Source organism: Callorhinus ursinus, unplaced genomic scaffold (assembly GCF_003265705.2).
Source record: "Callorhinus ursinus isolate GAN/ISIS: 27379988/994484 unplaced genomic scaffold, GSC_fseal_2.0 scaffold1, whole genome shotgun sequence".
Lineage (NCBI taxonomy): Eukaryota > Metazoa > Chordata > Mammalia > Carnivora > Otariidae > Callorhinus > Callorhinus ursinus.
The window spans coordinates 77004099-77027636 of record NW_027397063.1 but is presented as its reverse complement, the minus strand read 5'-3'; the positions used below and the strand labels follow the sequence as shown (position 1 = coordinate 77027636).

The window sequence follows — 23538 nt, the reverse complement described above, 5'->3', positions numbered from 1 at the left end:
CTGTCTTTTATTACAATTAATCAGTCTATTCTCTTGCTGTTTTATTTGAGTGATTTAGTATTTTAAATAATTAAATTTCCAATTCATTATATTGTCCTAATTAAACCATAGGCTGGACTTAAAACTAGGGAATTGTGAATTTTCTTAGTTTAGGCAAATCTTAATAAACATACTGTAGTGTTTTTAAAAAATTTTTTACTTATTTATTTTAGAGAGAACGTGAGCAAGGGGAGGAACAGAGGGGGACCAATAAAGACTATCAAGCAGACTCCAAGCTGAGCGTGGAGCCGGACGTGGGGCTCGACCCCATGACCCTGAGATCACGACCTGAGCCAAAACCAAGAGTCAGAGGCTTAACCAATGGAGTCACCCAGGTGCCTCAATATGCAATGTTTTTAAAAAAGCAAATTAAGTGACAAATTCTTTACAAATAATTGGTAACCCTCTAAAGGATTCATTACAATTTATCTAGACAGAGAACTGTCACAGTGCACTTTAAACTGTGTTTTGGATGACAATATTGGGAATCTCACACAAATTGTCCAGAGCACGATGTGTTTGCTTAAAGGCACACCAGTGGGCATGTGGAAGGACAATGTGGTGGGATGAAATCAGACAACCAGCAGGAAAATAATAAGATAAATGCATTGTGGGTCTCCACAGCAACCGAGGACCCCAGCTGATCCTCTGCCCCTCCAGCATTGTGTAGAACAGCCCACCTGTGCCAAATCTCCCCCTGCTGAAGAAACAAATGTTCTATTGCTACATTAAATTGTTCCAAGGATCCAGGTTATGAAACAGTACCAATTGCTTTAGCTGAATCTAAATCTCTAAGCACTTAACAAGAAATGTTTCTCTAATAAATGTTATCAATTAAAAAAAAGATACATTTAGAATGAACACAGAGGATGAAAATATATTTTCATGCTACATTTACAATTCATTAAGCTTCCCAGGGTTATTTGTTCTGGAAGTGAGTTGACTTGTCTTCCAGCAGAGTCCTAGGAGCAGTAATGTCCACCCCTCTCCAGTGAATATAGAAATGGGGAGAGGGGGCGGTTCTCTTAGTGGCCTAGAAAAGTTTCCAGAGGACTTCCATTTCCTCAACATTTCCTATCTGTGTGTGTCCTCCTTCTCTATGCCACATACTGGTTCTGGGTGCATAGACAATTTTCTTAATGTCACTGTGCCTTAGTTTCCCATCTACAAAATAGGGGTAATAAATAAACTTACCTCATACAGACATTTGTCAGGATCAAATGAGCTAACATGTATTAGAAGACTTTATCATAGCACTCAGTAATATTTGCTATTATCATAATTAACCCTTTACTTCACCTCAGATAACACATCTCCTCTCTTAGTTTCAATATCTGATTTAGTAGACTCAAGAAAATTTTTCTTGCTCACTTCATCTCACTTATTTTTAACTAGATTGTAGACTGCATAAATGTGGACACATTTCTTCAGAGAGCTTTGTGGTTTTAGATCAAGGCTGTACCCTTATAAAGTGTTTGAGCGAATAAAAAAATTGAGACTGACTTTGGCCTTCTTGACAGTCTTACCCAAAGGAGATAATTAGTTATAGACAAGCCAGTTACACTGGAGTTGAGGGTCAAGCAGTGGACAGGCAGGTCTGGCTCATGCCATTCTTCCACCAGTGATTAGTTGGGTACCCCAGAAAAAAGATTTTGACTTCACCAAAACTTTTTAAAGGACCTTAAAATGAGGCTAATAAGGGGTGCCTGGGTGGCTCAGTCAGTTAGGCATCTGCCTTCGGCTCAGGTCATGATCCCAGGGTCCTGGGATTGAGCCCCGCATCGGGCTCCCTGCTCAACAGGAAGTCTGCTCCTCTGTTTCCCTCTGCCCCTTCCCCTGTTTGCGCTCTCTCTCTTAAATAAATAAATAAATAAATAAATAAATAAATAAATAAATAAACAAAATCTTTAAAAAAATGAGGATAGGGGCACCTAGGTGGCTCAGTCTTTAAGCATCTGACTTCAGCTCAGGTTGTGATCCCGGGGTCCTGGGATCGAGCCCCACGTTGGGCTTCCTGCTCCGCGGGAAGCCTGCTTCTCCCTCTCTCGCTCCCCCTGCTTGTGTTCCCTCTCTCGCTGTGTCCCTCTCTGTCAAATAAATAAATAAAATCTTAAAAAAATAAAAAAATGAGTATAATAATAATTCATAGGATTATTTGAGTATTAGATATAACATATGAAAAGCACATAGTAAAGTCCCTAATACTTAGTGGCTACTCACAAATGGTTGCTCTTAGTATTATCATTACTGCTTATGCTGTAATTATTTATTCCTTAACGTAAAATTTATTTTAATATGACAGTCAGGATCCTGATATGTAAGCACCTGGGTCCACAGGGCATACATGTGAATGAGCACTTAATATGTAAGTTCCTCTTCTTGGTGTTTGCCTGTTGTATAAATATTGCTAATACTGGAGTAGGAGAGATTTTGTATTGCAAAATGATGGAACAGTAAATGGTAGAAAAAAGAAAAAGTGCTAAATATATAGTGATTTCATTAAGACATGTTCTAGCCAAATATATATATATATTTATCATCAGTTAACTAGCCAAATATATATGTATAAAAAATATATATCATCAGTTATCTCAAGCTTCGAGACAGATTATTGAGTGAGAAAGCATATGAAATACAGAATATAGAAAAATACTTCAAAATTTTTGTGAAAATCTAAATAAAATATTTAAGCTATAAATTATCTATTAGAAAAGGTGGGTTTGGGATGCCTGGGTGGCTCAGTCGGTTGGGCATCACACTCTTGATTTTGGCTCCAGGCATGATCTCGGGGTTGTGAGGTCGAGCCCCCATTTGGGCTTCTTGCTGGGTGTGGAGCCTGCTTGGGATTCTCTTTCTCCCCCTGCCCCCCACCCCCACTCGCACACACACTCTCTCTCTAAATTAAAAAAAAAAAGTAAAAAAGGTGGGTTCATTAAGGAATGTCTCTCTCTCTCTCTTTTTTTTTTTACCTGTGTTGGAGGCACTAATTCCAACTCGGAAGCCGACTCGGAGTTCAGGGCACTTTTCCCACTGCTTAGTTCTGGTTGAGATCTGTGCTCTGAGGACCTATAGGGGATGAATAAAGATCAATGCATACCAAGAAACAAACTCAGCTAGAAAACCAGTCAAGAAACCTAGTTCATTTGAATCTTTGAGAGCCATGATAACAAAGCTCTTATCAGAATTTTGATGAAAAAGATAACTTCTACAATGACCACTTTTGAAATTTAAGGGGTTGCAATGTGCTAACTGTAATTATCTCTGATTTAGAATTCGGTTCAATTATGTACAAACAGTAAATAAATGGAATCCCAGTTTTGTTACCAACAGTTCTGCTTTATTGAAAGCATTGTGTTTTGGGGAGGGGAGCATCTCACAAAGTGTTCCTGGTGTGATTTGATCTTTACATAGAACTTGAAATGTCATAATAAATGGAGATGTGCAAGGGGCAACAGAAGAATGAGACATGCTGCCCTTTAGGAAGCTCGAAAAGCATGGTAAAATTCAGGTAGCCAATTTTTTTCATGGGTATCCACAGGTTATTCTCAATTAGTGCATTAATCTGACAGTGATGATTAAGATAGTCAGAAAAGGTGACCTGTGTAACCAGAAACATTTACTTTAACTACCATTCATGTAATATATTGAATATGCACATATATGTACATACATGTATGAACCTATTTTTATTGATCAGCTCAGTTACACATTCAAATAATTATCAACAAATACTGAACAAATATTGAATACTGAATTATGAGTCTACCCAAATCATTTCTGGCTTAATTTTTGACAATGCAGATGAAATACTTAGTTTTAGAAGCCATAACAATTAACATTGATACATAATTATATATGGCACCAAGTATTTGGATTGACTTAACTCATTGGCTATTTCAGCACCCAGGAGAAATACCCATACAGCTGACACACCATTAGCTATTTTCTGATATTAAAATATCTTACCATAAGAGTTCTTTTGATCCAGTTCTAGATGAGCATGATTTTCTCTCTGCCATTGGATGCCCTTTGCTATTTCGATCTCCATGAAACTTAACATCATCCCATTTTTCCAGTTGTGTTTGAATGTCTGTGAAGGAGATAGGAAAGGGGTAATGGCGACAGTGGATTATGAGGTGCAGAGAGAAGAAGAGAAATAAAGATTCAGAAGTCTTATATAAGTGAACTTCACTCAGCTGATGCTCCTAAACCCAACACCAACATTTTAAGATTCATGAAAATCAATTAAAACATGTTTAGCTAAATAAAAATGAGACCTAGTAAAAGAAATTGGATTGCTTTTAGTTAAACAATCAAATTGTTTACCTGAATTTATTTCAAGAACTATGTGCATTCTGAATTCTGTGTCTAAATCCATGGAAACCCATGGGAATGAACATATGGAGTACTATCCTAGCTGCCTCCAGCTGAGGAGGTGGCTTTGAGGCACTTCTGGCAAGTTTCTAGAAAGAAATTCTGTTTAAAGAGATGAACCTCACTGTTAAAAAGAGGTGAGAAGGAAATGGAACACTTTTCACAGCTTCTGTAAAACTGCTTAATTTTTCATCAAACGAGGGAATGAATAATGGGAATAGAAAGGAGGTGATGGAGAAAGCCAAGAGAATGCTAGAACCATTTTCTCCCTGTGGTTTAATTCTTACAGATAAGGAATTTGGCTGGGTTTGCTCTCATTAACAGGTGTGTGACTGTAAATAAATCACTTAAACAACTTTGGGGGCCAGTTTTTTCATTTCTAAAAAGATAGGTTTGCAGTCGGTGTCCTCCAAAGTTCTTTAAGTATTTTTATGACTTCTTCACAGGACATTTTCTCAAAAGGAGAGAAATGAAAGTTTCACTTTTAAGTTTATTGTGTTACATTGTAATGCATTTAATAATATATCCTTATATAAGTGTGTAAATTTCATTATTCATCTGTACAACTGAAAAAAACCTAGAACACATTGATAGTGAGGAAGTATTGGAGATAGTTATAAAGCTTTCCTCTAAAGAGACAGGTCTTGGAGAGGGACATGGCAGGGGAGAGGGGACATGTTGCCCTTGGCTTTCTGAATTATCTGCCACTTTTCTTTCTCCTGAGAAAGGAGACCATAATTTGATTGGTTCCACGAGATGAAGCTAAGCTCTCCTTTCTCAGGAAGACGGATAGTAGATAAAAGTATGGGCTTTTGGAAGTTAATCAGAACATGCTCAGATTCTAGGTCTTCCTCATACTAACTGAGATCTTGGGCAAGTTATTTAAATTTTAAGTTTTCGCTGAATTAATGGGCTAATGCATGTGAATCATGTAGCATAGTCCTGGACGTGATAAGCCATCAATAAATGGTAGCTGTTATTCTTGTATCAGATATATCCCCATGCATGTTACATGTTCTGGCTGGCTGTTCCTGGACCTTGTGTTAAAGCTGTTCTATCCCTCTCTCTTTTTCTGTCTCTTGACTGGCTATCTCCCACTCTAGACTAAATGCTCCTAGAGAGCAAGATTCATGTCTCATTCTTACTTGTAACTCCAGTGCCTCATAGGGTACCTGCCATCTGTCAAGAATTCAACACAGGTAGGTTGAATAAATAAATGAATGGACCCACATAGTTATACAAAACTGAGCTCCCCAAATGCTATTTAATTCAAGCACAAAAGAAGTATGCGCTGCCCATATTCCTTCATGGAATTAATCTTTTCTACTCCTTTGCCCATGGTTTTCATGTCATTTGTTGAACTTCCTTGTATTAAGGCAAGGGCCAGCAGCAGCTGACATATGCTATTACCTTACCTAAATCTAAGGATGATGTCTCTGGGCCTCGGAGAGGCTGGGCTCTCTGCTCAGCATCTGCACTGATGAGATCAGATCCATCAGCCTTTTTCTTGAGGGATGAGGTTTTTGATGAGGCCTCCAACTTCTTGGCTTTGGTTTGGGTTTGAGAGACGGGTTCACTCAGGTCAAGGAGATCTAAGCCTGTGGTCAATACTATCAGAGATGGAAAAGGTTAAGATAAACTCACTCACTGCTCTGAAGTTATTTTTTAAAAATAAGTTTCAGTTGGGTGCTGAAGGATTTTGTGGTTGTAGTGTAGGTTAGAAGTATCAAATTACCCATTTGTCTGTTGAAAGGCATCTCAGTTCCTTCCACAGTTTGGCTATTGTGGACATTGCTGCTATGAACACTGGGGGGTACGTGCCCCTTCTTTTTACTACCTCTGTATCTTTGGGGTAAATACCCAGTAGTGCAATTGCTGGGTCATAGGGTAGCTCTATTTTTAACTTTTTGAGGAACCTCCTCCATACTGTTTTCCAAAGTGGCTGCACCATCTTGCATTCCCACCAACAGTGTAAGAGGGTTTCCCTTTCTCCACATCCTCTCCAACATTTGTTGTTTCCTGCCTTGTTAATTTTTGCCATTCTAACTGGTGTTAGGTGGTATCTCAGTGTGGTTTTGATTTGAAATTTCCCTGATGGCTAATGATGTTGAACATTTTTTCATGTGTCTATTAGCCATTTGTATGTCTTCTTCGAAGAAGTGTCTGTTCATGTTTTCTGCCCATTTCGAATGGGTAAAGAAGATGTGGTCCATATATACAATGGAATATTACTCAGCCATCAGAAAGGATGAATACCCACCATTTGCACGGACATGGATGGAACTGGAGGGGATTATGCTAAGTGAAATAAGTCAAGCAGAGAAAGACAATTATCATATGGTTTCACTCATATGTGGAACATAAGAAACAGCATGGAGGACATTAGGAGAAGGAAGGGAAAAATGAAGGTGAGGAAATCAGAGGGGGAGACAAATCATGAGAGACTACAGACCCTGGGAAACAAACTGAGGGTTTCAGAAGGAAGGGGGGTGGAGGATGGGTTAGCCTGGTGATGGGTATTGAGGAGGGCACATATTGCGATGAGCACTGGGTGTTATATACAAATAATGAGTCATGGAACACTACATCAAAAACTAATGAAAAAAAGAAGTATCAAATTAACTTAGCTCACCAATGATTTCTAAAGATGGTCTGCATTTAGACTAAAACGTTTGCTGTTTTCCTTTATTTTGGCACAGTACACAAAATACGACTTAGACCAGCCTCACCAGTGATGAAAGTTTAAGTAAAATTAAAATAATAAAATCGAATATGAATTCAGGTACTATTTACTTTATTGCTTTGCCTTATTTATAGAGAGATATATTTTACAGCACCGTTTTTCCAGAGATGAGTCTACCATATTCAGAGATATGTTTGCAAAACAGTTATGAGAAAGATTTGGAAAAGTTTCTAATGTCTTTGTGTTTTAAATTTCGAACTACTAAAGTATACAGGATATAAAGGGATGCTGCTAATCATCTTTTATTTAATTAAGCAGTTCAATCAGAAAATGGCTTGCTATTTGGGCTCACACCAGAGAAGTATTTTACAATCCAGAGCTGATGAATAGGTACACATGTTAATGCCTTTGCTGCTTAATATGCAAATTTAAATTTCACTGTAACAAACCATAAAATGGCTACACTTTAACTTCCTAGCAGGTTGATTACATTGTATTATATACTCTAATGAAGGCAGAAATAATTTGTTCAGATGTAAAGTAGGCAAATGAGAATGCAAAAGGCAAGCTTTGTAACTCTTCATCTTTCTTTCTCTTACAGTGCAAGTCACCAGGGTATGACTAGCTCATCGTGAGAAATGGAAAATTTCAATTAGGGAAGGTCCCTCCAGCCCTGCCTCTCCACCAGCTCAAGCACCTGAGAGCTGGCTTCTGGCCTGGCCTGGTGGCTTCCTGGCCTGGGATCTCTTAACCCAGATAGTTTAGGAAAGTCAACAAAGTGGCAGAGAAATCCTGGTGTTAACCCTTTCTGGCACCATCCACAACTATGACTGCACCATTCCTCCTCTCTGACCTCTTGGCTTATCCTCTTGGTAAGGAATGGATTTTTGTTGATATCTCAGCACTCTTTCCATATGCTTCCTGCTTAAACTCAAGGCGGGGTCAGGGCTCAGTGAAATCCACAATCTGGATTTCTTTAGTACCACACTGTCCTCATGAGCTAACCACCCCTACAGGATCCTTAAGATAGTTTGTTAGGCTGTATTCTCAATAATCTTGTTTTCTGATTTCAATTACAAATCACAGTGGTTGAATGTTAATGGGGAAGTGGAAAGACCTAGCTCTACCACTGCTTAGCTGTGTGACTCTGAGTAAGTTTCTTGACTTCACTGAGTTTCAGTTTCGTCCTCTGAAAAATGCAGGTTAAGTCGTTTAGGTATGATATGAAGATTAACTTATCTAATTTGTATATTGACTGTGTAAAGTGCCAGGCATACAGTAGGTACTCAATAAATTCTTTGGTGGCCAATTTGTGATGCCTTTCTTTCTTTTTTGTTGAGCTCTTCCTAGTCTCCCTCCCTGCCTTTTTTTTTTTTTTTTTCCTATTTTGGGCAAGAAGCAGACCTGTACATTGACAGAAAGGAGAAACACCACTGGGAATAAAACAGAGAATGAGACAGAGATATTGGTCTACAGAGGACGCTATGAAGTAAATATATCAGAAAATGGCCTGAAAGCATCAGCTTATCTCATCTGAGTCTTCCTGAGGAGATGGGAGCCACTTTCCAGGGCAAAGATGCTCTGAGATATGAGCAGTGTTTTGTGGCCAGCAAGCACCTCAAAATGGGGCGGAAAGAAGTGGCTTTTAGAGCTAAGCTGCCTGGCTTGGTGTCTAAAATTTAAGCATGGCAAGCAGCCAAAATAGGCTAGGATGTAACACATTTCATATTCTTTGAATGTTTAAACAGAAATTTCCAGGCCACTATTATGTTGGTAGAGATTCTAGGCCCACCAAGATTTCCTTATAATAGAAGGAAGGAAATGGGTAACAGTCTCTGGAATGCCATATATGTCTTTTTACTAATTGTACAAACGATTAGGAATTAGTCACTTGCTCCTATACTTCTTTTAGAAGCAAATTATATAGGACTGTCTACTCGTATATAGGAAGTACATTTGTTACAGAGTAATAAGTGGTGAGTATTAATTTAATTCTATATCTGCTTCTCACCATTCAGAATAAATGAATTACTAAAAGAGTGAAATGCAAATTCAAACCTGGCTCAGCAACATTCTTTGCCTCTCCAAACTGGCCTGGGCACTTCCTGTGTTGGTTCTGAGCTCTCTGTTCCTTTGTTTTTTGCCCAGCAAATGTGAAACAAATGCTTGGCACACACAAAAAGCTCTATTTGTTCCCCTGTTGACGAAGGGGGTGGCTTGGAAGTTGAATGGTAAGCTTTGAAGCTGAGAGAGTCTTAGGGACTACAATTTCAAAAGCATAGAAGGATGGGTGCAGCCTTTTACTTTCTGGAGAAAGACAAATTGCATTTTAGCAAGTGTGTGTGTGTGTGTGTGTGTGTGTGTGTGTGTGTGTGTGTGTTGTGTGTTGTACACATATGTGCTTCAGTTAGGACTTAGAAATAAAGGGTCTCACTGTTCCATATGGACTTTGAAGGGGGCATATCTTGGCGTGGAAGGGGATATTTGCTCTGCTGATCTTCTTAACCCAGTTTTAAAGATTCTCTTAGGCATATGAAAGTTTGGGTTCCGGAATCTGTGTGTCTACATTGTGATAACCACTTCTTACAGTGGATGTGAAAATGTGTGTATGTGTGTATGTGCATATGTGTGTGTGTGTGAGAGAGAGAGAGAGAAAGACAGAGAGAGAGAGAGAGAGACAGAGGGACAGGCTTGAAGAAGCTACGTTGCTGGCTTTAGAGATGGAATGGGAGGAAGGGGACACAAGCCAAGGAATTCCAGGTACTCCGGAAGCTGGAAAAGGCAGGGAGACAAATTCTCCTTTAGAGTCTCCAGAAAGAATGTGGCTCTGCGGACACCTTGACTTTAGGACTGGTGACTTCCAGAATTGTAGGATAATAAGTTTGTGTTGTCTTAAGCCACTAAACTTGCAGGAATTTACTACAGCAGCAATAGGACAGATCGTAGGGCAGCGTCCATGCCAGGATACAAACACAGGCCTTATCACTCCCAAGCATGCGTTTGTCACCACTCTTCGCTAGACTTTATCTGAACCTGGATGCGATGTGCTGAACTCCTTTGATATGCCTTAGCTCCCAATCATCTGGCAGTTTGGGTAGTCTGAGGCATAATTTAAATAGTTGATAATCTCAGAAACTTTTTTTTGGATCACCTAATTTCATCGGTGGAACTTCCTGAAGATGGAAGCTGCAAGATGCTACGTAAGTATTTGTTTCCATTTATCTCAACGACACCTGACTGAAGATCACCTATTGAACTGGAAGGCTCCTATGGGGTGCTGAAGATGTTTACGAATGCTAGATTACTTGGGCTGTAGGAGGTGAGGCTGCTTAAAACAGTTAAAATAAAATAGCACCTATGATGAAGCTCTGATTTGATGCTTTGATGATAAGCACAATGCTATTTATACGACTGTAATATAATGAGCCTCAGATTTTTAGTGCATTTCTTTTAAGGAATAAATTATACATTGAGTGGTTAGAGAGGACAGATCAAGGGACAGCTCTGACTGGTGCAGTCACAGAATGTGCCACAAGGAGCTGATGGGATCTCTGTTCTGTTTTGTAAGCTACCCTGGCATTCTAGAAACCTGGTATTCTTTAATACAGTGGCTACAAAGCAAAGTCCCTTAGGAAGGATTTTGCTAGTGATGTCGAATATTGGACTTAAATAATTCAACGAATTTTTGCTTATTTTATTGAATTATGTAATTAAAGCTACTTCCCAAATTTTCTTTTTTTTAAGATTTTAAAGATTTTATTTATTCATTTGACAGAGAGAGAACACAAGCAAGGGGAGCAGCAGAAGGAGAGGGAGAAGCAGGCTGCCCACTGAGCAGGGAGCCCAATGTGGGACTTGATCCCAGGACCCTGGGACCATGACCTGAGCCGAAGGCGGACCCTTAACAGACTGAGCCACCCAGGCGCCCCAATATTACACTAATTTTGCAATTAAAATATTTAATTAGGTGGCTGTGACAGGAGTGTGAACTTTGTTAAGGGTAGCTCTTCCCATCCATATATGGGTCTCTTATAGAGGTATTCAGGTCCCATATCAAGGAGTGAAATTATTATTTTTTAAACCATGTAAAATGTTTCTTCTATAGTAACTGTCCACCTAGTGGCTCAAGTTGAGGGATAAAATTCTTTTAGATCATACAGATTGATAAATACAAACCAAGGACCTCCTGTTCTACTTGGTCTTTAGGAAAGAATCTTTCCTGTACTTTGACATATGTTAGATTTTTTGGGAGATTACAGACCAACAAGTTATTATTGCAAATTTTATAGTAAATAGTTGTCCTATAATGTAATCATGATCTTAAAACATCCATTGTCTAGTAACGTTCCGAGCATTTGATATATGCATCTGTGATAATATATACTTATTTGTCATTTTAAAATCAAGGATATTAGCAATGATTTTAGTCTACCTACCATCTAGGGATACAGTCTGAGAGGGTCAAGGAATTAGCTATCATCTAGATTACAGATGAATTAAAAGATAATTTAGGGTGTTAATGGCAAAGAGATTAAAAACATCCTTATTTGATCTGCTTGATATTATCATTATGGGATGACAAAAGGTTAACCCTAAAGAAGAAACGAGCAGAAAGTAAAAAAGATACTTAAAATACTTAAGAAAAAGATTATAATTTAGAACTTCTATGAGACAGAAGATTGATATGTTCTCTTAAAGTCAGTAGAGGAAAAAACCCTATCATCTGAGTGACATTTGGAAGAGATAAATATTATCTATATTGCATTCTGTGCTAATTTATATAAGAGCTATATTCCTTAAATATTTAAGTAAATGTTATGATGGTGGCACACTAGCTTTATTTTTTCATTAGAAGAAAATGCCAAGTATAAATGCCTCTCAACATAAGGTTCTTCAAATTTCTTCTTGATTGATCTGGTACAAACTTGAAGCAGGTTTTCTTCCATATTTTACTCCAAGATTGTTTAATATCCATTCTGTAAGTATAGAGATATAAATAATACCTGGGATGTAACATAACAGACACTTAAAGTTCAATGGCTGTCCTGATTTCTCAAAGTAATTTTGAACTATTCTATAAAATGACAATGCTCTATTTAAAATTACTATTTTTTTATTAAAAATTTGGACAGAAAATGATAACTATATCTTTTGTCCAGAAACCTTAGCTATAAAATCATTGGACCAGATTGGAATTCTTTCCAAGGTATATGTATGATAAAATTTTTCCTGTTTAAAGATGTATAATAATGTTGCATACTGAGATACCAAGTAGTGGGTTCTGTAATATTTTTTAAAAAGTATATTTCTTAGGTATTAAAAATATATAGTGTTTGTGCCTTGAGATATGCTTTTAAGATTAAAAAACACTATCAAACAAGAGTATTCCTTCAGGATAAAAATCTGTGTGACCCAGATGTACTGAGTGCTGAGGACAGTCTCAAAATACCATTTTTGTTGAACCTCTGCTTTGGAGGGTGTTGTGGACTGAACTGTGTTTCCCCCCATAATTCATATGTTGAAGTCTTAACCCTCTAGTACCTTGGGATGTGACTTTATTTAGAAATAGGGCTGTTGGAAGTAGAATTAGTTAAGATGAGTCATATTGGAGTAGGTGCCTAATCCAATATGGCAGGTGTCCTTATGAAAAAGGGAAATTTGGATAAAGAGACAGACACACACAGGAAGACATGCACACAGGGAGAATGTCATATGAAGATTGAAGTCATACTGCCACGAGCCAAGGGACTACCAGAAACTAGGAAAGAGGCCTAGGACAGTTTCTTCCTGAGCACCCTCAGAGAGAGAACGGCCCTGCTACTGACACCTTAATTTTGGCCTTCTAGCTTCCAGAATTGTAAGACAATAAATTTCTGTTGTATAATCCACTCAGTTTGTGGTATTTTGTCATGAAAGCCTAGAAAATGAATACAGAAGGCAATTCTGTAGTATTGCAATCATAAAAAAAATTACATATTCTTTTAAATTTTTTCCTCCAATATTTTGTAAGTCTCTTTTATATGTTAGAAAAATCAAGGTGAAAAGTGACTTTTGAATCAAATATCATGTTGCTCTTTCTGGTAGGCCCTTCTTAAATGATTTAGTTTTAACATCAGTGGGAGTTGGAAAGTGCAGAAGGTACTGGAGTCAAGATCTGAGAATTCTATGCTTTGCAACTTTTTTTTTTTTTGAACAGTGGGAACTTCTCCATGTATCCAATTCTCATGGATTTTCCTGAAATTAGAGACACAAGTCTGTTCTGTATTTTTCTAAGGGTAGCTCTCCAGTTTTGGAGGGGTGAGCTCCAGTTTCATAGATAAGGGGGATAAATCTGATCTGGTAGGATCTGAACTTAGTTAATTTCCTGCTTAAATGTACAAAATACAATTTTATTTGCTTGATCGCTCAAAGTGAGAGATGAATTTAAGAAATGATTGCTTTTGTGTGGTAGAAAGAAAGTTAATGCATCTGAAAAGGGAAGTGCTGGGTATACTGTTTTTGTAACCTGATAAAACAGTAATGGTAACATCTGTTAGAGCTTACATAGATTGCTTCATTTCATCTTCCCAAGTAACCCATGAGATATAGATGTTGCTATTGTAGATGAGGAAACAGACTTGGTTAAGCAACTTGCCCAAGGACAAGAGCCACTAAGTGGCACAGCTGGGGCTTGACGTTGCCAAGTTTGACCCCAGAGACCATAGACTACACTCCTGCATTAACTGCCTCTATCTTGTGTTAGTTACTTTTGCTGTTGTAATTTTTAGCATTTAAGAAAAAAATTATAATTCCTTCCCACCCCCACCCCCCGCCCCGGTGATTTTCTTCATTTACTTAAAAGTATAATGAAAATATAGCAGGAAACAGCAAGCTGAGGACATGATGGGGATATGGAATGCGCTGAACAAGACAGTACATAATCGTTCTCTCCTTTCTCCATTAAACCCTCTCCTGCAATCCAACATGGCCTTTGTTCTTTGACTCCGAACAGCATTTTTTCATCCTTATTTGAACAACATGCCTTTGAATGTGAACGCTGACTGAATAAAATCAATGCAGAAAGGCTGCCTCTGATACAGAAGGTGAAAAGTAGTGTTTGCATCAGATCTTATGTAGCTCCGTCAGGGTGAACCCTGACTAAGTGACTTAGTTTTAGCATCAGTGAGAATTGGAAAATGCAGAGGGGACTAGGGGAGGTATGATTCATCCCAGTGGCATCCTGCATCCACTCACTGGATGAATACTCACTAGTGCCTACAGGTACGTGCCTATACAGATGAGAGTTCACTATTTGGGTAGGTTTAATTCCAGAAGAACGTTCAAATGAATTGTCTTTGTTTTTTAAGATTTTATTTATTTATTTGACAGAGGAAGAGAGAGAGCACAAGTAGGCAGACAGGCAGGCAGTGGGAAAGGGAGAAGCAGGCTCCCTGCTGAGCACAGACCCCCCCCCCCCCCCGATGCAATGCGGGGCTTGGTCCCAGGCGCTGGGATCATGACCTGAGCCGAAGGCAGACGCTTAACTGACTGAGCCACCCAGGTGCCCAATCAAATAAATTGTCTTAAGAGGAAACAAGTAACACATTTACGTGACAGAAAAATGAAATTGGCTCTATAACATTTCCAATCTCTAGGACTTTTAATTTGGTCATTTCAATCCACTCGAAGGGGCTGCCTACATTTTTATTTTACTGGTCTTTGGTCAGACAGAATATTTTCAGCCAGAACTTTGAAAAACCTTACTCTGAAATAGATGCTTCTGTTTGAAAGATTTCTTGTAATGTGACTTGAGATGCAAAGATGTAAATATGCATAGAGAAATGATTCATTGCTGATAGTGGTGCGCCATTGTTCAGCCAAGTTGGTTGGATAAAATACGTTCCAGGTTCTTGTAGAATACAAAGCGATGTATTAGTTTATGTGAAATAGTGTATGTCCTCAACTTTTGTTTGGTTGCAAACATTATTCTCCACTTAAGACGCATTACAGAGAGAAAATATGCATTTCACTGTAGTGAAAATTAGCTCTACTTGAGGATCAGTTAAAAGTGAAAGAATTACCGGCTGTGTTGGACGTTACTGGCCTTGCTATTGCCTCCGATTTGGTTTCACAGAGAAAGTCATCGATGGAGGGACTCAAGAGGGGTCTGCTTTCTTGCTGCTCATTCACCAGCTGAGAACAAATGAACACAGGTATCAAAGGGCTTTGTTAAACTGCAGAATCAGATGAATTACAATGCAGCCTTGCAACAAAATGAGAATAGCAAGCCTACCAATAAATAAATAAATAAATAAATAAATAGGGAGGGGCAAGAAAGAAAAAAAATACCAAGGGATGGGGAATGAGCCTTTTAGCACTGTCAACATATTTTTGATGCAGCCAACTTCAGTTTTTAAAGCTCAAGCCTTTTTTTTTCTCCTAGAACCATTTTAGAATTATTCTCTAAATTTCAATAGGTAGAAAATGACACCTCTTGCATCACAGTTCCTACTGTTTACGTGGACAAAACATTACTGAGACCCGGAAGAGTGGCCTCAGACGTTGAGGTGGCACATTCTGGTTAGGGTGGGCAGTCAGCGTTATGTGATTAAGTGCACACACAGATCTGTATGTATGTGGATAAATGTTCTCCTCTCCTCTCTCTCTTAAAAAGCTCAAGTCATCTATGGGCACATATCCTTCCTTACATTTCCTTGGGATGTTTTTGTGGTGCATGACAAGCATTATTTGGGGGAGAGTAGGAAATACTTATATTACCTGTGCAGGTATCCAGTAGATATATTTCTGAAAATCTATACATAAAATAGATTTCTATCAATTCAGTTGTCTTGTCCCATTGGCTTGTTCTCTAATTTCAGAAATCCTTCAGTGCAATTTTTGGTTGGTCTCTAGTTATCAGTGGCAGCGAATTATTTACTTTCAGTTATTTTGCATCTCTTAGAATCCAGACTTCCTTAGGTCCTGTTTCCATGGTTAAGGGAAGAACTATACTCATGATATGCAAGTGGTTAATTCCTAAATTAACTGTCTTAGTTTTTCAGGAGCTTTTAGATTAGCCTTTCTTAAAATGGGCATAGCCATCTAGTTTTCTACTTGTTCTAAGAAAAAGATATGCCTTAAAAATCTCCAGATTTGTAAGGCAATATTTTGAGAGAAGCATAAAATGAAAATTAAGTGTTATTTTCTTTATTTGTTTCTTCATTTTGGATATTCTTAAATTCCTTTGTAAAAACAGGGACTAATAATTTATTCCTGTATCACAGCTCTGTGAGTAGATCTGCGCAACGGGCCTAAATTAGCTATAGTTTTAGAAGACCAGGGTGTTAGATCTCTACAGATAATTTTAGTTGTAAACACTAAAAAATTATAGTCTGAATTTGATAAAAGATTTCTAGAAGGGCCCTTGTCGACATAGACATCTAAATGGAAAGACAAAGGAAAAGGCACAGTTCATTGAGAGGCCTTGTCCTTTTAGGCAGGTCTGTCAAAGGCAATAGGATTTCTTTGGAGCCTCTCTCTTCATGAAACTTCAGACTTATTTTCTGGAGAAAGCACATGTAGCATTCTCAGATTTTCTCAGCACAGGAAGAAAGACATACTAAAGGGAAGGTTGTTCGGAGGGACCCTTGGGAGCCCAGGACCGAGGCACGGCTTCTCCTCTGCCTCATAAGGCCTGCATCTCTTCCACACCTACTGTCTAGTTTCCCAGCACACGTCATTCCCAGACTGAGGGAGTTGTTAGGTCTGCCCAATTCCCATAACTGAGCTGTTTCTGTGGCTTTCTTACATAGTTACAGATCAAAGGCGAAATAGCAAACTACTTTCTGAGTCCGTGTTTTTCGCACAGTCTGTTGGGAAATGCTGGGGTTGGCGTGGGGGATGGTGGCAGGTCTCTGGGGTGAAAAAGATGAAGGGTCATATTTCAGAGATCATGGAAAGCTAATTCGGGAACTAAAAGTTTTTTGGTTTTGTTGGAAATATGGAAGATGAAACAAGAAATATCATGAAACCTTTTCTTATAAGCTCTGAGGTCAGAGACTAGGTCTTACTCATACTTATATCCTTCACAACTTCGAACAGAATGTTTTCATATAAGAGGGGATCAATAAAGGCCTACCAAATGGGACAGTGGGTTTGCAGAAACTGAGGATATAAAAATATCTATCTCAAACATTCCAATTTTGAATTGTGTCTTCAGGTGGATGAGTTTGGGAATCATTATTTTAGCCAGACTAAGTCTCATTTTATTTTTATTTGTATAGATAGGAATAACTTTTCACATGGACCCCTCCTCATTTTCAAACAAATTTATGGTTTTCCTATGGTGACTGGAGAATAAATAAATCTTTTAGGTCATAAAGGACAATTGCAAACTGAACGAATCCCCCAAAGAGTTCCCCTCAGCTTTGCTTCCAAATTGTATGCCATTTATTCTCTCCTTATTCAGTGGTAGGATATGACTTATTGACTTTCTCTTAGAATTACTTCCTTCCGTTTGAAAATGCTTTATGAACTTACCTCATTTCACCCTTTGAGTACAGAGTATATTGATGTTATAAAAATAATAAAAGGTGAGTCAAAACGTTGCCACTTTTTTAAATAATTAAGTTAGAATGATTGCAATTTGGATCAATCAGATTATCATATCTGAATTAAAATGACCCACTTCATTAGTTTGTAGGGCCTTTGTCTCCTCACTTTGTTTTTTCATTTCTTATCCTCCTCTGTTCCTCCTCTCAATATTTAAATCAGTTCAAGCCTTTCTAATGGTGACAGATTCTTACTTCTCTTCCAGAACCCCATTCCACTGGCACATCGTCTGGGAACCTTCTTCAGCACTAGGCAGTGAGGGCCTTCTTACAGCATCTCCACATTCCCAGGTTTTATCCAGTCTTAGACTTTAGTGTTACCTGTTTTTCCCCTACTAGACTATCACCTCTTTGAGGGTACAGATCTTATCCAGTTAACTTTTGTATCTCATAGCAGCAGTTTAATAAATATTGACTGATTTATTGTCAAACTGAATGCTAAATTGTACAAAAGAATTGGAGCATCCTCAATTTCATACTGGGTTTGATCAACTCACTGAGAGGCCGGTGGTCCTCAGAACTGTTTACCAATTCCCTGGCAGGCTTTAAACCATAAATCTAAGCCCATTTTCCCCCAGCGTCACATCATTTAAAAATTTGGAAAACTAGAGTTACTAAAGGTTCATTTCCAAATGCCAGGCTTCTACCAAACAGTCAAGGATGCAAAGAGTGAAGGCCTAATGAGAAAAATAAGGGCATAGGTCTGCCTTACGCCATCCTTGGAAGAAGGAGATGGACCAAGGTATATGGGAGGCCAGTGACACTCCAAAACAACACTACCACCTCACTCGGGGATTTTAAATCAGAGATCCAAATTTGAAGACTTCGAGGGAAAACCCTTACACGGTCAGTGGGCATGGAAACAAAAGGAAATCGCAGGAGTAAAAAGACAGTTGAGCACTTACATGGAGGGGTTTCCTGGTCATGGAGAATTCAACAGACTATTGAACCTTTACATTTTCCTTGTAATCATAGGATGTGAATGAAATATTCAGTCAAATGCCTTCAATTTACTTATGACTTAGACAGTGGCTAATATTAGCCACCACATGACCAAATTGGTTCTTATTTTATTATCAGTACTGTGTTTAGTATTGTGCAGAAATGCAGACGATCACATCCAGCTTTAATAAATTATTGTCTATTTTAAAACTTTATCTAAAAATGCATTTGCCTTAGTTCAACTTGAATTTCTCTAATTGCAGTGTTAAAAAATTACATTATTATGTCATCTAAGCTACAGGGGAATATTTAACCAAGATGAAAGTAGAGTATTTTGCCTTTAAATACTGCCTGTTACTTAAACTCCAGTGTATGTTTATATAGTTTGTTTTGTGACTTCAATCTAAGTTTATTTACCTTTAAACAATGTATTGCTTAGGTATTTCATTAAAAAATATAGAGCTAAGGGTTTGTGATAACCTCTATCACTAAGAATTAACTCCAAACCAAAATACATTTTACATGATAAAACAAGGTCTGTCAATGGTAATAATCCATTATCCCATACTTTTACACTTCAGGTTGATGATCTCAAACTGTTGTTTTAGTTTAAAGTAAATATTCTGTGTTTATTTTTAAACATTTTAGTACTTAAAAATAATTTTAAAAAGTTAAAACACTGAAGCTAGTAAGTTGAAAAACAGTTGACAAGTATCTCATAGCTGAACTGTTGACTTAAAAAATTTGTAATAATTTACCATGTCTCTTACCTCATTTAAATAATAGAAAAAAATTAAGATTTTTTTCTATGTAAAATATAAATATGATTTTAATAGGTACATTTTAATGCATTTTGAATATTCCCTCATTATTTGTGACATTGTTGATTAAAGTATGTGTCATTTTTAAGTAGGTTTTCATCCATAATTTTGTAACTGCACTACTTGTTTGTGGCTCTATTAGTCCTATGCAAGTTTAGAAATTTGTGTGATGCCCATCAAAATAGTGACCCTATCAGAGCTAATGATGAGTTTTGTTAACTGACTCAATCCATTGAAAAGACGAGACGACTGACTAAATCATTAGCATGCCCTCCTTTAAGTATTCAGACTTTGAGAGTTTTGTCATAGTAGACTCTGACACCCGAGAGAATTAATTTCTTGTGAGCTGGTAATAGTACTAATGGTTCTGCTCTGCTCCCCTCCCGCCACCCCATTTCCTACACATGGGTCCCAGGGGGGCTTCTAGTGAAGGATAGACATGCAATCACTTTCAACTCTTTGACTTGATCTAAATGTCAATCGACTCTATCTATTTTCTTGACAGAAAAGTTAGACTTAAAAAATGTGAATCTCTTCATGGGGAAATGAACAGATATTACTGTTTACAGCTTGGGTAGTACTAACACTGTGGCAGGCAGGAGAACATAAAGCAGTTGTTTCAGGTTGGTCATAGAAATCCAAGCAAGGCTATATTTAGTAGCCTTGAGAATGTTTTTCCAGTCAAGGTCGTTACTCTTTTTATGTTTATCAGACACAAAAATAATTTCAGTATCAAGGTATAAGGAGTGGGGGCAGATAAAAACACAAGGCTGAGTTTGCAAAAAAAAAAAAAAAAAAAATTCCCTTAGCGAGAAGACATCCGAAACAAACAGTTTTAAGATACGGTGCTCTACAGCAAAAAATGAATGATATATATCTTGCTAAAAAAAACCCACCTACCAGGGGAGGTGGTTAAAATGGAAACTTTTGATGGTTCCTTATGAGAAAAAAAATATTCGCTAACATAATTTTATTCTCATAAAGAATAATAATTTTTTTAATGATATAATCAATCCTTTGGCACATAGCTGTTCCTTCTATCTTCAAGTTGGATTAACTCATATTATTACAGTCTTTATGCTGTACAATAGAACTACCATGAGAAACTGATAATTTAAAATTTTCTAGTAGCCACTTACAAAAAATGGAAAAGAAACAGTTGAAAAATAATTTTAAGAATGTATTTTTTTTTTTTGCCCAGTGTATCCAAAAATGATCATTTCAACATGTAATCAATGTAAACATTATTAATGCCATAGTTTATATTCCTTTTCTTGGGGCTAAATCTTCAAAATCAAGTGTGTATTTTATACGTTGAGCCCATCTCAATTGTGGGGACCCACAAAGCTCTCAATAGCCACGTATGACCAGCTGCTCCTGTGTTGGACAGCCCAGGCCTAGAGAAACTTTTTCCCCCAAAGACTTGAGGGCATACTATTTTTCCTTCAGACCTTTCATCAGTGCACTCTTGTTTACATACGCTTGTCTTAAAGTGTTAGTCTAGGACAGCATGAACCTGAGCTTCTATGAAGTGCTTGACATATTGTTTGTTAATATAGAATTAATAATTAAATTAAACAAAAAGCAACTTTCAGGGGCCCAGAAATTTCTGAATTCAGGTCACCCGGCCAACCCTTCTGTTTTAGTTCAATTCATTCAGTGCACTATAAATGACTTCACTGGAGTATGTTTGGGCCAATCCCTCTGAAAGTGATTGTAATCATCATATAATACAAAAAAAAATGCTTCAATATAAACTATTCTACACTTACAACCTGTTGACTGAACACAGTTATTAAATGAGTTGGGGACCCAGGGTTTCAAGAACTGGTTTCGTATTTAACCAGTTATGATTGTCCTAAGGACATTATTGAGAGAGCAGCAATGAGCTTCGGACATATCTGGAATCTATGAATGAGCCACTGGCATCGACGTACCAGTGATGAAGATGAGTCAATGTATTCAGTTGTATGTAGCGCCATGTCATAAGGGGCTTTACAGGAGATGCTGGGACAAACATATTTCAAGACACTGATAACATTCACACAGGATAACAGGTAAGAATGTGGTATGGTACACAGATTGGATGCTATGGTTGCTATGAGGAGTACTCACTTTTTTGGATCATTCGGCTGCTTTTTGGCTTGTGCACACCACTGGTGCATAGTAGGGAAGAAGCCACTTGTATACAGTGGAAAAAGTATGTCAACTAGTAAAGCGTCATTTGACTGAGAAATCATTGTATCACAGCTGTCACTGATTTAGTTCCATAAAATTATCAACACAACAGGTGCATTGCATTTTATGAATCAGAACTCTGTTTGCTGATTCATAAACTAGCCAGTATGCAACAAGAATAGGATGCATCAAAGAAAGCATTACATAATCTTCATGCAGTAAAATTGTAACTCGTACCTCAAAAATAGTCAATGCAACATTAGATGGGGATTAAAGAAGGAACTTGCTACACACAAATGTTCTGAATATGAAAAATGGTAATAATCACAATTTCTTTTCTAAGTTAAAAAATCAAAAATAATATTTTGCATTATTTTTCAAATTCAAGCTTAGGTTATAATGGCAATTTTGGACCTTTGAAAGGGATTACTGGAAAGCACATAGCAATGCATGGTTTAGGGAAAAGAATTTTGGGTACTGGAACCTGTCCTAACTTGTGATATTCTGAATGATATGTTATAGCACAACTACGCCAATGGCAAATCTGAGTAGCTCTTATCTACTGATGAACACGGCTGTCATTAACCAAGGACTCCCAGCTAGTTCTCACCTCCCATAGCATTTACCTGAGGAATTGTGAGCTGAATATTTTGGACATGGATTCTACAAAGGGCAGGAGATCAATGTAAAACTGTATATGTTTTACTATGTAAATTAAGTAAAGAATGGAGACCTTGGTATATATAAAGCAAATTTCTTTCTAACTACTACTGTGTGTGATTGGAAAGAAGCCTCTCTTCCTTATGGATAAAAAACTCACAATATAAAATTTATCCCAAAGTCCTAGGAATCTTTGATAACTTTTTTATTATTCAATTTTGATTGTTGTATGTTGTTATGATTTTCATTACTTACAACACAGTGTTTAGAATAAAATAAAACCACACATGTTGGCAGCAGCTGGGGATGTGATCTGATGATATTCTAAAAATAAGTTGCCATAATTTAGCTTTTGATATAAATGCCTTTCATGAGGACTGTAAATGGACATGTTTCTTATTCTAGACATGTTCATATAATTGGAACTGAATCACTGCATTTACTATTGCATTATAGAGAAAAAAATGTTTAAGATAACAATCTAATCTAAATTATAAGATAAATGCAAGTAAAAATATTTTTCATTTAAGAATTTAAAACTGATAGTTCCACAGAGTGGTGATGAGTATATTATACATATTTATGTGGATTTTACAGGGTGTTTCAAAAGTCCCTGAGGACATACAGGATTCACAGTCTCAGCGTGTCTTTGCATACAAATGCAAACTTTTTTCTATCTTTGTTATAATAAATGCTGAAAATGGCTCTCATGCGCTTTATAGTAGAGATGATATTTTTGTTGTCAAGGTCACTAAGTATAAGAGGGGTCACAAATGCCATTTTCTGCATGGGGACTCAGGGACTTCTGGCTCATTCCTGTAAATTAGTTATCCACATAAATATGTATAGACATATATGTAGTATGCATAGTCACAACATAAATATATTTAACATTTAAGAAAATTTAGATATTCTACTGGTAAACTGACATATGTATACAATAGAACTTGTATTTATTCACAGGAATTTGATTTTTTTTTTTTTTTTGGTTGTTGTTGTTCAAATGTACCATTAGCTTAATTGTTATTTCTTTCCCAAAGTTGTTAACAAGATTCCTTTATAAAGAAGCAACATGGTTTACTTGCACATACATTTTTTTTTTAAACTAAAGTTGAGTAATGAAAATTAATATCCACAAATAACTAAATGATGGAATTTTCCTTTTTTTTAGCAATTTTGGTTTTCATTTTATATTGTATAATTGTTTCATTGAAACTGTGTTTTTTAAAAATTGGTTCAAGTTAATGTTTTT

The 23538-nt window shown here is 37.2% G+C and overlaps 1 protein-coding gene across 8 annotated transcripts in view; it reads right to left on the bottom strand.

Moving 5' to 3' along the window:
* PEX5L (peroxisomal biogenesis factor 5 like) overlaps window positions 1–23538 on the bottom strand; it is a 224194-nt gene that overhangs the window by 75867 nt on the left and 124789 nt on the right. For all 8 annotated transcript variants that reach the window (XM_073896836.1, XM_073896831.1, XM_025878264.2 and 5 more), the window contains 4 exons: window positions 15157–15268; window positions 5829–6023; window positions 4006–4129; window positions 3009–3105 (listed from right to left, as the gene is read on the bottom strand). In XM_073896836.1, coding sequence (XP_073752937.1) covers window positions 3009–3105; window positions 4006–4129; window positions 5829–6023; window positions 15157–15268 — 528 coding nt within the window. The remainder of the gene's footprint in view (window positions 1–3008; window positions 3106–4005; window positions 4130–5828; window positions 6024–15156; window positions 15269–23538) is intronic.